The sequence below is a fragment of the Schistocerca gregaria genome, chromosome 3, assembly GCF_023897955.1.
Source record: "Schistocerca gregaria isolate iqSchGreg1 chromosome 3, iqSchGreg1.2, whole genome shotgun sequence".
NCBI classification, from domain to species: Eukaryota; Metazoa; Arthropoda; class Insecta; order Orthoptera; family Acrididae; genus Schistocerca; species Schistocerca gregaria.
Genome location: NC_064922.1, coordinates 947,972,129 through 947,988,292, shown reverse-complemented (window position 1 = coordinate 947,988,292; position 16,164 = coordinate 947,972,129). Strand labels below are relative to the sequence as shown.

The window sequence follows — 16,164 nt, the reverse complement described above, 5'->3', positions numbered from 1 at the left end:
ATATTTTGGGGTTTCACCACTTGCCGTCTAAAACAAATCTTTCTATTACAGAAGAGGGCTATCCGAATAATAACACAAACCCTTATTCAACAAGCTTAAAGTTCTAACAGTAGCTTCCTTACATATATACAAATGTATTTTATATGTTACGGCCCACTTTGCAGATTTTCAGACAAATGACGACTTGCATAACTGCAATATTCGAAATAGCACAGCACTCCAGACTTGGTGAATAAAAAGAACACACACACAAAAGCTTGTGAGTCATAAGTATAAAACTCTACTACATACTGCTAGCCAACATCAGAAAGTTAGAAGATGAAAACAGATTTAAAGTAGAATTTAAAGAAATTCTACTCAAACAATGTTTTTACTCGGTAAATGACTATTTAGGCCAATAAATAATTCTGATGCTGTTTATATTAAGGCAAAACTGAAAACACTGTCTTTCATCCTCTAAAGTTTCTGTCAATTTTTTGAATGTGATGGGCAGCTGTTGAGTGTGGAAAAATCTTTACTGAATTATTGTGGTGAATATAAGGGCTTCCTGTTTAGGTATGACAAAAGTAAAGCCTTAGGCAAACAGAATAAGCAGTATACATGTATAAAAAGTTGTATTACTGTGTCTTGTATGACCAAGTATTATTCTTTGTACATTTTTTTGTAAGATGTTGTATGTATTACTCTTTGTACTACTTAATGCAAAATTTTGTGTGTTCCTTTTGCACAGATTGTTTCCCATAAATTTTGATGTTCTTTTGGACAACATCCATACAATATTTATTGTCTACAGATGGATAAATAAATAAATAAAAATAAATAAATGGCCGTTAACCTTCCTTCTTGTATTGTGATCATAGTACATTTAATTGATTCCATACCGCACCATGAAGCTCATAGTGTAATAAATATAATGGAAAGTTGCAGCAAGTGTCCCAAGTTTCTTAAAAATATTGCAACAAGATGTTCTTGTGGGAACTCTGGACATAACTTGGATAACCTCCTTTTTTGGAAAGAAAATGTTCTTTGATGTGGGTAGATTGACCCAGAAGACAATTCCAAAGCACGTAGCGGTGGTACCAATAGTAAGCGGACTTTGTGAGACTGAATTTTTCAATATATGCAGTAATCCTAAAGATGAAACTGGCCTTTTTATTGTTATAGGACATGATATTTCCAACTAATGCTGCTATCTATGTGGAGGCCGAAAAATGTGGTGCAATATGTCCTTTGTGTTTATTGACAGTCTTGTACAACAGGTATCTCCCTTGGTAGTTTTGTGATCAGAGTTTAACATGACTTCAATAGGTTTCCTCATGCATACCAATGGTGAGTTTACTTCAAACCAGGTTAGCAGTTCTGTAAGTAATTTTTTGCATCAGCCCCTGATTGGTGGACTGTTTATCACAATAATAGTATCATCAGCAAACATAGTGAACTTTCATGTTTTATACACACACATCTACATCCATACTCTGCAAAACCACTGTGAAGCGCATAGCAGACCGTACTTTCCATCTTATAGGGACTTCTTCCCATTTATTTCATGTATGGAATGTAAAGAATGATTGTTTAAATAGCATTGTGTGTGTGCTGTAATTAATGCAATCTTGTCTTCGCAATGCCTGCAGTAGTGATACATAGGGGGTTTATAGTATATCTCCAAACAAAGTGAGACATTTATATTTATAAACACTGAACCAAGGACGGATCACTGGGGGGGGGGGGGGGGGGCTCCCTCACTTGCTTTGCTGCTCTCATCCAAAATTAGCTACTGCTTCCTCTCTTGGTTGGGTTTCAGCCCACTTTCTGCTGCCCCTTTCATGCCAGATTGGGACACTTTGTTGAAAAGCATTTTGTGATCCACAAAGTTGAAAGTCTTACAAAGATCACAAGATATCCCAACTGGCTACATTTTTATGAGGGTCTGCTGCCCCCCCCCCCCACGGCATTGAGGCAAACAGCAGGATGTCGTCTGCAAAAGCCAACTCATTGATCTGACAGCCAAGGACACGGGCACCGATATGAGAGGGTAGCTGGTGAAGGATGAGGTCTTTCACATAATTGAAAAGGAGGGGAGAGCAAGAGATTCACCCTGACGGACTCCCGTGGAAGGCTGCACGACCTTACTCTCACGCGCAAAGCTCGCTATCACCATTAGCTCGTCATTGTAGCAGTGCAGGAACTAATGAAGAAATTCATCTGCTAAACTATGAGCTCTTAGCACAGGGCCAAGAGATGCATGGTTAAGGGAGTCAAATGCCTTTGACATATAAAGCAATGCCATGTAGACAGACCAACAGGAGTGAATCACGTTGCCGAGGATCAGGTTGAGGAGGAAGGTATTTTCCAGCATCCCCTCCCGAGGAATGAATGCCCACGACCCCTGTCCAGAGCATTCAACTACATCAGGCGTGATGCTATGACCTTGTGAAAGGCCCGAGTGAGCACTGAGCAGACGGTGATATGGTGGAAGTCAGTGGGGGATGCTGGTGCTACCTTCTTAGGAACATGAAGATAGATGCAAATTATCTATTAGTCTACAAATCAAACAGTAATAGTTCTAGGCAGTATATTGATCTGATTCACAATAGAAATTTATTCGAGATAGTTTTTGATTAAATGGCATAAAGTCCAAGTACTAATCACCCAATAAGCATGAGTTTAGCATACAAAGTTCTATTAAGCATAGTGGCAGTGGAAACTCCAAGTTCATAATTCATAGCACTGTGTGCACAGTAAACATTTGTAGCAATCAGAGTCAGATATAATTGGTCATGTTGATCAGGAAGGTGGTTCTAGGTTTGATGACAGTCGGGCATTGGGAAAGGTAATGTTCAGCAGCAGCAATTGGGGATGTTAGTGTGCAGGAACATAGCACACAGAGTGACAAACAGAGTGATGGGTGGTAAAAGAACAGGAACTGTGGACGGTCAGTGGATGAAATGGTTGGTGTCTTTTACATAGGAAGTTAGGTTACATGTAACAGGGTGAAAGAAATAGTTCACAAGAGCAGATATTCTCTCTGTGGGGGCACAGTAACCAGCGACAATGGGGAGTCCAGTGTGGTTGGGTTTACAAACTTTGGGAAACACGTAGAAGGTATAAGTGCAAGGAGTGGTGGGGTGAGGAGACAGACAGACTCAGGGGAGACAGTCTGGAATATAATTTTCATACATTCACCTGATAATATAATGTGCATCTGTTAGCGATGTCACACTGAGGAGGGGAAGAGCGAATTATTGAGTTTAGATTATGTTTGATAATTAGCTAACACCCAAATTAGAGCAAAAAGATATTGTGAACATCCATATCTACTTAAGTTGGCACCGGATTGGATTATGAGCAATTCAAGATCAAAAAAATATTAACAACAATGAGATACTGATAAGTCATATTACTAGCTAAAGTGGAATAGAGGATTACTTAAGACGCAAAAAGAAGGAAAACCAAGTAATCAGGTACAGGATCACAATAAGATACGATCAGATTTATCTAAAAATAAATGGGTAGAGAGAAAAGAAGAAACATGTAAAATTACAAGCAAGATGGGTATGTGATCCAAGTGAATTGTAGCTACACCTGTGGTGAAGAAAGGGAGAAATAGATATAGGGACACCATTGCTGTTGAGTAGTGTTGAATGAGGTGTGAGGAAAGAGGTGTTATATGTAACAGTTTCTACAGAGGTAAAAATACTAAAGATTTTGGTCTTACTTTTAAAATGGTAGATTAGAGAAGTCTACCTGAGTTGTAATGATCAATTAATTATACTATGTGAGAGAATTGCCAAGAATGAGGTAAGTGCACAAATTCTGTATGCTGACCATTATCAGTATTTGGGAGTTAGAAAAACTGTGGCACACAAAACTCAAAAGTTACTAGTCACACAATATGTTACTCCAACTGTTTGGTTGCAGTGACCAAAAGAGACAAAAGTATCAGTAAGAATCAGTGCTGACAAATTATGAACTGCTTGTCATTAAGAAATTTTCATTTATATCTAGAACTGACAGAGTAAAAGAAATAGTATTGTAGTAGGAGTAGTAGTAGCAGTAGTAGCTTTTTCATCTGTAGATCTCTTTTTACAAGGATATAGGACATGTCAAAGTATTTACAAGTTTAGACCAATTTAAAAAATAAAGCCCCAGGTACATATTGCCAATTTGTCTTTCAGAAAAGGAGTGTTTCCTCAGAGGTTGAAAATCTCTAAGGTTAGACTGCTGTTTAAAAAGGACATCCACACAAGGTAGAAAATTATAGACCAATATCCCTTCTCCAATCATTTTCCAAAATTCTAGAGAAATTAATGAAAATCAAAATCATAAATTACTTAGATACTTACAAACTTCTGAACTGCAATCAACATGGCTTTCTCTCGGGCCACAACACAGAATCAGCTATCCCTGCATATACTGAAGAGACTGTCAGGAATCTCGACAATAAAAGAATGTGTAGCGGGAATTAACTTAGACCTATTTACATCTTTCGATACAGTAAATCACCAAGTTCTGTTAAACAAGATGTAGGCAATAGGTGTAAGGGGAGTTGTAAGGCAATGGTTTGAATATTACTTTCAAGATAGAAGTCGGGTGGAAGAAATCATTGCAGAACATAAAAATCAGAAAATCAAGTGGGTTTCAGATGCAAAGAAATTGGAAATAGGAGCCCCTCAGGGCAGTGTTCTTGGTCCCTTATTATTCTTGATTTATATAAATGACTTAAAAAATCCAAATATTTCCAGAAAAATAATGTTGTTTGCAGATGACTGAGAAGAATTATAAGTGATGATAAAAAATCATTAAACACTACAACTGACATAGTCCAGAAATATATACAACAATGGTTTAATGCTAATGAGTTAATAATTAAACTAAGTAAAACAAACTATATACAATGTGACAAAGCAACCCAAGATATGGACTTCCAGTTAAGACTAATTGATGAGGAGATAGACAGTGTGCAATCCACAAAGTTTTTGGGCATGCACATTGATCAAAACTTAAGCTGGAAAGACCATCTCAAGTATTTATCACACAGGCTCAATTCAGTGTGTTTTGCATTGGGGATATTACCTAGAGTATGCAGCACAGACTGTACTAGACTAGTGTATTTTGCTTACATTCAGTCCATTGTGTCTTACGGCATAGTGTTCTGGGGTAAAACTAAATCAAGCTTAATAGATATTTTCAAATTTCAGAAAAGAGCTATACGAATCATAACACATAATTCTCCAAGAACTCACTGTAGGCTCCTTTTCAAACAACTACAAATACTCACAACACCATCACTGTATATACACTCCTGGAAATTGAAATAAGAACACCGTGAATTCATTGTCCCAGGAAGGGAAAACTTTATTGACACATTCCTGGGGTCAGATACATCACATGATCACACTGACAGAACCACAGGCACATAGACACAGGCAACAGAGCATGCACAATGTCGGCACTAGTACAGTGTATATCCAGCTTTCGCAGCAATGCCGGCTGCTATTCTCCCATGGAGACAATCGTAGAGATGCTGGATGCAGTCCTGTGGAACGGCTTGCCATGCCATTTCCACCTGGCGCCTCAGTTGGACCAGCGTTCGTGCTGGACGTGCAGACCACGTGAGACGACGCTTCATCCAGTCCCAAACATGCTCAATGGGGGACAGATCCGGAGATCTTGCTGGCCAGGGTAGTTGACTTACACCTTCTAGAGCACGTTGGGTGGCATGGATAACATGCATTGTCCTGTTGGAACAGCAAGTTCCCTTGCCGGTCTAGGAATGGTAGAACGATGGGTTCGATGACGGTTTGGATGTACCGTGCACTATTCAGTGTCCCCTCGACGATCACCAGAGGTGTACGGCCAGTGTAGGAGATCCCTCCCACACCATGATGCCGGGTGTTGGCCCTGTGTGCCTCGGTCGTATGCAGTCCTGATTGTGGCGCTCACCTGCACGGTGCCAAACACGCATACGACCATCATTGGCACCATGGCAGAAGTGACTCTCATCGCTGAAGACGACACGTCTCCATTCGTCCCTCCATTCACGCCTGTCGCGACACCACTGGAAGCGGGCTGCACGATGTTGGGGGGTGAGCGGAAGACAGCCTAACGGTGTGCGGGACCGTAGCCCAGCTTCATGGAGACGGTTGCGAATGGTTCTCGCCGATACCCCAGGAGCAACAGTATCCCTAATTTGCTGGGAAGTGGCGGTGCGGTCCCCTACGGCAATGCGTAGGATCCTACGGTCTTGGCGTGCATCCGTGCGTCGCTGCGGTCCAGTCTCAGGTTGACGGGCACGTGCACCTTCCGCCGACCACTGGCGACAAAATCGATGTATTGTGGAGACCTCACGCCCCACGTGTTGAGCAATTCGGCGGTACGTCCACCCGGCCTCCCACATGCCCACTATACGCCCTCGCTCAAAGTCCGTCAACTGCACATACGGTTCACGTCCACGCTGTCGCGGCATGCTACCAGTGTTAAAGACTGCGATGGAGCTCCGTATGCCACGGCAAACTGGCTGACACTGACGGCGGCGGTGCACAAATGCTGCGCAGCTAGCGCCATTCGACGGCCAACACCGCGGTTCCTGGTGTGTCCGCTGTGCCGTGCGAGTGATCATTGCTTGTACAGCCCTCTCGCAGTGTCTGGAGCAAGTGTGGTGGGTCTGACACACCGGTGTCAATGTGTTCTTTTTTCCATTTCCAGGAGTGTATTTAAAAGCATTAAGTGTACAAGAGCACATATGAAAAAATCCACCTACAAATGAAGACTGCCTCAATTATAATACAATTACTACAAAGAGATAGAGGGGCTGGCCAGTACTTACCTCAGCTCAGTACAGCCGATAGAGACACAAAAAACAACCGAAAATTTAAGCTCCTAGCTTTCGGAATAAATGTTCCTTCATCAGGGAGGAGAGAGGGGAAAGAAAGGGAAGAAGGGAAAGTGGATTTAGTTACTCACAACCCAGGTTATGAAGCAACAGGGAAAGGAAAACAGGGAAGGTAGCAAGGATGGAGGCATGGCTGTCAGAGGGAATTATAATACAAGAAGTCGTAAGAATTTGTATGTAGAAAGGGTAAGGACAACACAAACCCAAAAGCATGTAAGTCATTTTGGAATAAAACTTTACAATGCTCTGCCAGTGTACATGAAGAAAATAACAGATGAAGTAAAATTTTTAAGACTGAGTTTAAAAATTCCTTTTTAAGCAAAACTCTCTATGAAATAGATGAGTACTCTGATTGTGTGTAAATTTATTTCCAAAGTTTTTTATTTGTATGTCTAAATTTGTACTTGTAAAATGCCTTGAAAGTGATATTCCATTATTATGTTTGTAGTACTTGTACTTGTATGATAACTTTGTTGTGACAACTCCTACATCATGTAAATGATTTACAGGAAGGTAATAAAATAAAATGAAATTGTACACCTTATATGCACAATGCTTCATAACACTTCACTCACTACACACACACACTGGAGATGTCTGGGTCATTTGCTGTACCGCAACTTCCCATTTGCTATCCTGAAAAACTGTGTCAGCATCATTCCATAATGAGCAAGATATTGAGCTCAGAAAGAGAAAGAGGTGTTAGTATTGTGCTATGCATAGCTTGGGGGGGTAAGTATTCCTAGAAAGGAAAAAAGATGGGAAAACAATAAGTGAAAGTGGTATGTGGAATGCTGGATGTTTTATAATCATTATTATTATTATTATTATTATTATTATTATTATTATTATTATTATTATATCTAAATACAAAGATGATGTGATTTACCAAACAAAAGCACTGGCAGGTCGATAGACACACAAACAAACACAAACATACAAACAAAATTCAAGCTTTCACAACAAACCGTTGCTTCATCAGGAAAGAGGGAAGGAAAGGGAAAGACGAAAGGATGTGGGTTTTAAGGTAGAGGGTAAGGAGACATTCCAGTCCCAGGAGCGGAAAGACTTACCTTAGGGGGAAAAAAGGTCAGGTATACACTCGCACACACACATATCCATACGCACATACACGGACAGGGCTTGTGTCCGTGTATGTGCGGATGGATATGTGTGTGTGAGCGAGTGTATACCTGTCCTTTTTTCCCCCTAAGGTAAGTCTTTCCGCTCCCGGGACTGGTATGTCTCCTTACCCTCTCCCTTAAAACTCACATCCTTTCGTCTTTCCCTCTCCTTCCTTCTTTCCTGATGAAGCGAAAGTTTGTTGCGAAAGCTTGAATTTTGTGTGTATGTTTGTATTTGTTTGTGTGTCCATCGACCTGCCTGCACTTTTGTTTGGTAAGTCACATCATCTTTGTTTTTAGATATATTTTTCCCACGTGGAATGTTTCCCTCTTTTATATTCTTCTTATTATTATTTATTTATATAACTTTTTCTTATCGAACCCCTACTCTGTTTCATCTAAATAATCGTTCAATGTATAAAATGTTTTGCATCACAGGTACTTTTTAGCTGCCTTTTTAAATAAGTGTATTTTTGAAATTTCTTTAATTTCTTTTGGTAATTTATTGTACAGTTTTATTCCTTGGTAGAAAATGCTGTTTTGAGTTTTATGTTTATTTTTTCTTGATAAATGTAAATTGAGTCTGTCTCTTATTGTATGGCGACGGACAGAGTCGTAGTTACCAATGTTATTTTATGTGTACAGCTGACTGATAAATATTATCACATGTAGCAGTTAAAATCCCCAGTGTTTTGAACAGATCTTTACAATGAGCTTGACTAGTATTTTTGGTTATTATTCTTATGGCTCTTTACTGGAGATTGAAAATTGTGTTCATATTTTGTGAGTTTGTTCCTAAAAAAGAATGCCATAGCTAAGAATTGAGTGTACATATGAATAATATGTAACGAAACATATGAATAATATGTAACTAAAAGACACTGCATGTTACACACTCATGAGAGGACTCTAAGGACATAACATGCTGATGACATTCTGTGTGCAAGTACCTTTGTGTGTTCACACCACTTCAACTGAGAATCAATATTCATTCCTAGAAATTACACAGTCTATACAGGTGCCATCTACATTTAATTTAACATTGTCATTTTTCCCTGTTCAAACTGAAATTCATGGCATTAGTTTTCTTTATTTTCAATGTCACTTTATTGCTTATTGACCAATCTTAAACTTCCTTGAGAGTTTCATTTGCTTTCTCGGCAAGGAGTTCTCTCGTTTTCTCAGTGACTATAATATTGCTGTCATCAGCGAAGAGTATTTTTTCACCATGAGTAACACTACTGGGAAAGTCAATAATGTATATCAGGAATAGTATTGGTCCTAATATGCCACCTTGCAGAGCCCCTCTATTAATGTATTTTGGTTCTGATAAGTGTTTTACTAGATGTTAAGATCTGTTTGAAGTCTGTATTGTATTGAATTGAAGATAAATGCTATGGATAAGAATGGTATAAAGAGTTGTATACATACAAAAGAAAAGTAAATAAATGAACAAATAGTATGTACTATATCTGCTGGTGTCTATGCTTCCGTGCAACAGATGATAAGGAGTACCAAACACTAAGTACCAACAAAACAAAATAAGATTCTGCTCAAGGTAAATGATACTTTCTACATCTACATCTACATCCATACTCCGCAAGCCACCTGACGGTGTGTGGCGGAGGGTACCCTGAGTACCTCTATCGGTTTGTACGTGGAAAGGATTGTCGGTATGATTCTGTGTGGGCTCTAATCTCTCTGATTTTATCCTCACGGTCTCTTCGCGAGATATACGTAGGAGGGAGCAATATACTGCTTGACTCTTCGGTGAAGGTATGTTCTCGGAACTTTAGCAAAAGCCCGTACCGAGCTACTGAGCGTCTCTCCTGCAGAATCTTCCACTGGAGTTTATCTATCATCTCCGTAACGCTTTCGCGATTACTAAATGATCCTGTAATGAAGCGCGCTGCTCTCCGTTGGATCTTCTCTATCTCTTCTATCAACCCAATCTGTTGCGGATCCCACACTGCTGAGCAGTATTCAAGCAGTGGGCGAACAAGCGTACTGTAACCTACGTCCTTTGTTGTCGGATTGCATTTCCTTAGGATTCTTCCAATGAATCTCAGTCTGGCATCTGCTTTACCGACTATCAACTTTATATGATCATTCCATTTTAAATCATTCCTAATGCGTACTCCCAGATAATTTATGGAATTAACTGCTTCCAGTTGCTGACCTGCTATTTTGTAGCTAAATGATAAGGGATCTATCTTTCTATGTATTCGCATCACATTACACTTGTCTACATTGAGATTCAATTGCCATTCCATGCACCATGCGTCAATCCGCTGAAGATCCTCCTGCATTTCAGTACAATTTTCCATTGTTGCAACCTCTCAATACACCAGAGCATCATCTGCAAAAAGCCTCAGTGAACTTCCGATGTCATCCACCAGGTCATTTATGTATATTGTGAATAGCAACGGTCCTATGACACTCCCCTGCGGCACACCTGAAATCACTCTTACTTCGGAAGACTTCTCTCCATTGAGAATGACATGCTGCATTCTGTTATCTAGGAACTCCTCAATCCAATCACACAATTGGTCTGATAGTCCGTATGCTCTTACTTTGTTCATTAAACAACTGTGGGGAACTGTGTCAAACACCTTGCGGAAGTCAAGAAACACGGCATCTACCTGTTAACCCGTGTCTATGGCCCTCTGAGTCTCGTGGACGAATAGCGTGAGCTGGGTTTCACACGACCGTCTTTTTCGAAACCCATGCTGATTCCTACAGAGTAGATTTCTAGTCTCCAGAAAAGACATTATACTCGAACATAATACGTGTTCCAAAATTCTACAACTGATCGACGTTAGAGATATAGGTCTATAGTTCTGCACATCTGTTCGACGTCCCTTCTTGAAAACGGGGATGATCTGTGCCTTTTCCAATCCTTTGGAACGCTTCGCTCTTCTAGAGACCTATGGTACACCGCTGCAAGAAGGGGGGCAAGTTCCTTCGCGTACTCTGTGTAAAATCAAACTGGTATCCCATCAGGACCAGCGGCCTTTCCTCTTTTGAGCGATTTTAATTGTTTCTCTATCCCTCTGTCGTCTATTTCGATATCTACCATTTTGTTAACTGTGCGACAATCTAGAGAAGGAAGCACAGTGCAGTCTTCCTCTGTGAAACAGCTCTGGAAGAAGACATTTAGTATTTCAGCCTTTAGTCTGTCATCCTCTGTTTCAGTACCATTTTGGTCACAGAGTGTCTGGACATTTTGTTTTGATCCACCTACCGCTTTGACATAGGACCAAAATTTCTTAGGATTTTCTGCCAAGTCAGTACATAGAACTTTACTTTCGAATTCATTGAAAGCCTCTCGCATAGCCCACCTCACACTACATTTCGCTTCCTGTAATTTTTGTTTCTCTGCAAGGCTTTGGCTACGTTTATGTTTGCTGTGAAGATCCCTTTGCTTCCGCAGCAGTTTTCTAACTCGGTTGTTGTACCACGGTGGCTCTTTTCCATCTCTTACGATCTTGCTTGGCACATACTCATCTAACGCATATTGTACAATGGTTTTGAACTCGGTCCACTGATCCTCAACACTATCTGTACTTGAGACAAAACTTTTGTGTTGAGCCGTCAGGTACTCTGTAATCTGCTTTTTGTCACTTTTGCTAAACAGAAAAATCTTCCCACCTTTTTTAATATTTCTATTTACGGCTGAAATCATCGATGCAGTAATCGCTTTATGATCACTGATTACCTGTTCTGCATTAACTGATTCAAATAGTTCTGGTCTGTTTGTCACCAGAAGGTCTAATATGTTATCGCCACGAGTCGGTACTCTGTTTAACTGCTCAAGGTAGTTTTCAGATAAAGCACTTAAAAATATTTCACTGGATTCTTTGTCCCTGCCACCCGTTATGAACGTTTGAGTCTCCCAGTCTATATCCGGCAAATTAAAATCTCCACCCAGAACTATTACATGGTGGGGAAATCTTGAAATATTTTCCAAATTATTCTTCAGGTGCTGAGCCACAACAGCTGCTGAGCCCGGGGGCCTATAGAGACATCCAATTACCATGTCTGAGCCTGCTTTAACCGTGACCTTCACCCAAATCATTTCACAATTCGAATCTCTGTCAATTTCCTTCGATACTATTGCACTTCTTATCACTATAAACACGCCTCCCCTTTCACTGTCCAGCCTGTCTCTGAGGTATACATTCCAATCTGAGTTTAGGATTTCATTACTGTTTACATGTGGTTTCAGCCAACTTTCTGTCCCTAGTACTATATGGGCGTTGTGACCATTTATTAATGAGAGCAGTTCTGGGACCTTTCTATAGACGCTCCTGCAGTTTACTATTAGCACATTAATATTGTTATTCCCTGTTGCATTTTGCCTACTCCTGCCTTGCCGCGTCTCAGGAGGCATCTTGTCGGGCCTAGGGAGGGAATTCTCTAACCTAAAAAAACCCCACCCTACATTTCTCCACCTGATAGCGGAGGTCGAGAAATTTGCACCCCAGCTCTCCGCAGAATCGTCTGAGCCTCTGGTTTAAGCCTTCCACTCGGCTCCAAACCAGAGGACCGTATAGTGAATTATTAATGAAGCGTATGAAACTGTTTGGTGGTTTTGTTATTTGTTTTTGCATGTTATGAGTGTACAGAATGTTGCTCCAGAACTTCAAGGTGAAACTCCACAAGACAAAGTAGTAGCTAAGTGGGCTTTTGTGTAAGTTCCATGTATCATCATCCCATGCTAAAGTAATGCAACATGCCAGAACAAATGCAAGCACTGTAACAATATGGTGTGACATATGTGCAGAAACAAAAAAAAGACATATGAGATTCATTCATGTTACAACTTTTATGTCACAGTTTGAGAACGCAATTTATATGGTGTTCCCTATGTTTTAAAGCTTCGAATAGAAGAAGTTTTTGTATTTTTGTGACAATGTGTGGAGATAGTAACAGAAGGAAGTCTTTGTGTTTATTAATGAGAGTCCCATACGTATTGGGGTATTTCAGTTCCCACATACTCAAAACCAGTAATATCATAAAAGTCCAATCCAGCTGCAATGACACAGTCATAATACGTTATTTCAGGTGCAAAAGTTAAAGCTACGAAAAGCTGGGAAAACTCAAATCTGGAAACACTTACACCTATACACGGAACATAACAAATTCATATTTACATTTTATGATATAGTAATATTCCAGTACATTACAGCAGGCATAAGGCAAAAAAATAATATTGTCACAGATAATCAGGACTCATTTACCACGGTGATTAAAAAAATTATGATAACACTATTTCTCACTTTAAATTTCAAAGAAAAATTTACTATTGTATACCAGAAATATTATTTTTTATCCATGATATTTTCAAAGTGCATAAATATTAACATTCATTTGGACATTTTTTCCACATAAAGGTACAAAAACTTTATAAGTACTTGAACACATACCTGATGGTGCTACATATCGTGCCAATTCAATAGCTTTCGCAAATGCATTTCCTCTTCTGTAGTACTGGAAGGCTTTTTCTGTGTCATTTACTTTCTCACACAGATCACCAGCTTGCTCATACAATTGAGCTTTCACTAAAGCAGAGATCACTCTTGAAACAATTTCTTCATTTTGTAGCAGTTCATAATTATTCTGCAACAATCTAACCAATATGGAGGTGGCAGAAGCTATATTCCAGTAATTATTGAATAGCACAATAGGTTGACACAATCTTCATCCAAAGATGCATATAAATTGTATAAATATATGTCAAATGCATGCTTCCTTTGAAATAACGAACTGATGTGACAAAAAAAGAAATATTGTCAATATCAGTATTCATGGGCCATCTAAAGGAATCCTTCCTAAAAACCCAGAATCCTAAACCCCTCACCTGGTTCAGATTCATTGATGACATCTTTGCTATCTGCATTGAAGGTGAGGACACCTTACTCGCATTCCTCCAGAACCTCAACAACTTCTCCCCCATTTGCTTCACCTGGTCCTACTCAACCCAACAAACCACCATCCTAGATGTTGAACTCCACCTCAGAGATGGCTACATCAGTACCTCCATCCATATCAAACCTACTAACCACCAGCAATACCTCCAGTTTAACAGCTGCCACCCATTCCATACCAAGAAGTCCCTTCCATCCAGCCTAGCCACCCATGGTCATCGCATCTGCAGTGACAAGCAGTCCCTCTCAAAATATACCGAGGATCTCACTGAAGATTTCACTGACTGTCATTATCCTCGCATCCTTGTACAAAAACAAATCTCCCATGCCTTATCTTTCCAGTCTCCCACCATCTCCCAAAGTACCACAGTCCGGCTACAGAGGTGCTTTCCCCTCATAACTCAGTACCATCCGGAACTGGAGCAATTGAATTACATTCTCTGCCAGGGTTTTGATTACCTCTCATCGTGCCCTGAAATGAGAAATGTCCTGCCCACTACCCTTCCCACCCCTCCTACTGCGGTATTCCGTCGTCCACCAAACCTACACTCGTCCAGCCTTACACAATCCCTGCTCCCAATCCATTACCTCATGGCTCATACTCCTGTAATAGACCTAGATGCAAGACCTGTCCCATACACCCTGCTACCTGTGAAACCAGTTATGTGATTTAAAAGCTAAGCTGCAACCACTGTGCTGCATTCTATGTAGGCATGACAACCAACAAGCTGCCTGTCCGCATGAATGGCCACTGAGAGACTGTGGCCAAAAAACAAGTGGATCACCCTGCTGCTGAACATGCTGCCAAACATGATATCCCTCTTCTCAATGACTGCTTCACCGCCTGTGCCATATGGACCCTTCCCACCAACAGCAACTATTCTGAATTGCTCAGGTGGGAACTTTCTCTGCAATTCATCCTATGTTCCCGTAATCCTCCTGGCCTAAACCTTCGTTAGTCACTCTCCTCACCCAACCAGCCCCCTCCCAGTTCCCTTTCCAGCACTACACAGCCGTCATTTCACCGCCACACCCAGTCTTTTAATTTCTTTTTATTTCTCTCCTTACTGCTACTTCCCCCTCCCCCTCTGCACCTTCTCTCCTGCCCTCCATCTAAACTGCAACACTCCACTGTCCGCCACTCTCACCATACTATCCCTCCCCCTCCCCGCCCCAGCCTCCACCCCCCCCCCCCCCCAGCCACTCCCATCATGCACTGGTGCTGCTGCTTGCAGTGGAGTTTCAGTTCTCTGTGATTGCAAACGTGTGTGCTAGTAGTGTTTGCGTGAGTGTGTGTATGTGTGTTTATTGCTGACAAAGACCTTAGTGGCCAAAAGCTATAATTGTGTGAATCTCTTTGTTGTGCCTATCGTGACTCAGCATCTCTGCTATATCTTGAGTGGCAACTTTCCTTCTCTGGTATTGTTACATTCTATCCTGGATTTTCCATTGTTTGATTTTTGCCTAACGGCTTTTCTTCAATCCTAACCCTGTGCTGCTTTCCTTTGTAACAACTTTCTTTTGAATTGCTACACGCTACACTATGTCCATCCTTCTTTCCTTTCTTTCCCTTTTTTTTTTTTTTTTTTTTTTTTTTTTTTTTTTTTTTGTGTGTGTGTGTGTGTGTGTGTGTGTGTGTGTGTGTGTGTGTGTGTGTGTGTGTGTGCGCCTTATGAACCGCACTGCATGCTCTACTTATGAGCCACACTGTATCAACCATCTCAGCCACATGCAACAGACAGCCTCAAGACCACGCTGATTGTTAGTGCACCATCTTATGTCCCACATTACTCCCGCCAATATAATTATGCCATCAAACTGATCACGCTCCCTGTGTCAGTTCCCGTATTTTTGCATGTTATCCCCTGGACTTTTCCAGTGCCATATGATCTTACATCTATAACTACAAACCCCTCCCCACCCCCCACACTTTCTCCATTCTATTCCTGTTCGCATCCACTAAATCCACCTCATCCAGTCACATCTGCCGTCCCCCTTCTTTACGCTTATCCGCCCTCAAAGCTGCTACCCACAGTAATATACATATATTTATTAATCATTAGTTATTCTCTACTTTGACCCTTGTGACTTCTCACCAATTTTAGTGAGTTTTCGCCTTCCGCTATTGTTGTCTTCCTTAGATTTCATCTCGTTTTTTTCCCCCTGTGCATCCATTTCGTCCTTTCGTACTTTTCACACATATTTGGGTGTATTTTTG

The 16,164-nt window shown here is 40.7% G+C and overlaps 1 protein-coding gene across 3 annotated transcripts in view; it reads right to left on the bottom strand.

The window, feature by feature from the left end:
- Positions 1–16,164, bottom strand: part of LOC126355880 (intraflagellar transport protein 172 homolog) — a 372,812-nt gene that overhangs the window by 131,028 nt on the left and 225,620 nt on the right. For all 3 annotated transcript variants that reach the window (XM_050006382.1, XM_050006381.1, XM_050006383.1), the window contains one exon: positions 13,446–13,648. In XM_050006382.1, coding sequence (XP_049862339.1) covers positions 13,446–13,648 — 203 coding nt within the window. The remainder of the gene's footprint in view (positions 1–13,445; positions 13,649–16,164) is intronic.